Source organism: Crocodylus porosus, unplaced genomic scaffold, assembly GCF_001723895.1.
Source record: "Crocodylus porosus isolate Cpor-Errol unplaced genomic scaffold, CroPor_comp1, whole genome shotgun sequence".
Classification (NCBI taxonomy): Eukaryota; Metazoa; Chordata; order Crocodylia; family Crocodylidae; genus Crocodylus; species Crocodylus porosus.
In genome coordinates this window covers 126,770-128,076 of record NW_017728923.1, presented here as the reverse complement: position 1 = coordinate 128,076, position 1,307 = coordinate 126,770, and the positions used below count along the sequence as shown (strand labels likewise).

Here is a 1,307-nt window from a genome sequence, read left to right as displayed (position 1 = left end):
TCCCCACACTGCCGGGCCGTGTTCATCTTGGAGTCAATGATGACCCCCAGATCCTTTTGTTATATGGCTCTGATTGTTATACGGCAGTAATGAGAACTTAAATGCATCTTGGCTGCAGAGCAGCAGAGTAGAATAAACGTGGACCCAATAGTCTGTGCAAATAAGGAAAAACAGAGATGGAGAGAGAGAGAACTGTGTTAGGGTGAAAGCAGGGAGGCTTTGGTATCTAACTGTTCTCCAGCTTCTATAACTTCACTTGAACTGTACATCAGTTCACAAAGATACTGCACTAATAAGTTTTAATAATACCTAGGTTTTCAAAAGCAGTTTTCCTCTATGAATATCAAAGCATTTAAGGCTGGGCATATTATTATCCCCCTAGTTTCTAGGTGGAGAAATTGCCTGTGGCAATAAAGCAAGTCACCAATAGACTGAAAAATGGTGCTCAGGTCACCTAAGCTGTGAGTGGCAAACTATGCCATAGACCCCTATGTGGGTTTTCATTAAAGAAAACCCTGTGACAGTGGAACACAGTAGTGTCTGTTGCAAATTACTGTAATCACAGATTTACATTTGTGTTGGGCAAATTAAACTGTATCTATCTTATTCACTTGAGTGGCAGGGATTTAAATTCTGAATAAGGGACCATGAAAGCTGTTTAAGTTCCAGACTAGGAAGCAGGAAAGAAGGGTAGGAGGATGGGGGTGTAAAATGCTTTGGTTTTCTTTACTAACTTCAAGTTTACCCTTCAGGTAGGTATTTGGAAAGTACATCCTCAGGGTCTTCATCACGATCGCAGAGTCCTCTACTTCTGAGCCCTGCAAATTCACACGGGCCATTCATCGGAAACTCGACACATTCCCCACACTCCAGCTCACAGTATGTACAGTATCACAGAGTACAGTCACTTCTGCTGAATCAACACGCATTTCTAGAGCATCATTAGTGAATAGTCTGTATTGCATAGATTTCAGGAGGCTTCAGTCACAGATCAGAGTGGGCCTCATTCCACTGAGGTATTGTTACCAGATTTGCCCGCTACTTTTGGGTGTGCTCATTTATTAGGGCTAGGGTCTTGGTAATTCTATCAATGTGCTGCTTGTGTTACTTGTGTTTCTATACAGAGCTGTATCTCTCTCCCTGAAAGCCCTCACCCCCAGTGGAGCTATCTTGCAGGACTCAGTTCAGTGGGGCTGGGTTCCTCCAGTCCCCAAAGCAGTCATACATACAAACACACACAGATTAATGTGACACGCCTGACCTGGCCCGGTTGATCAGCATGGACAGGCTGACACCCTCATATGCCA

At 43.8% G+C, this 1,307-nt stretch overlaps 1 protein-coding gene across 3 annotated transcripts in view; it reads left to right on the top strand.

Annotated features, from left to right (window-relative positions):
• LOC109313350 (syntaxin-binding protein 4-like) overlaps positions 1 to 1,307 on the top strand; it is a 100,547-nt gene that overhangs the window by 62,796 nt on the left and 36,444 nt on the right. For all 3 annotated transcript variants that reach the window (XM_019539825.1, XM_019539824.1, XM_019539823.1), the window contains one exon: positions 753 to 879. In XM_019539825.1, the coding sequence (XP_019395370.1) occupies positions 753 to 879 (127 nt within the window). The remainder of the gene's footprint in view (positions 1 to 752; positions 880 to 1,307) is intronic.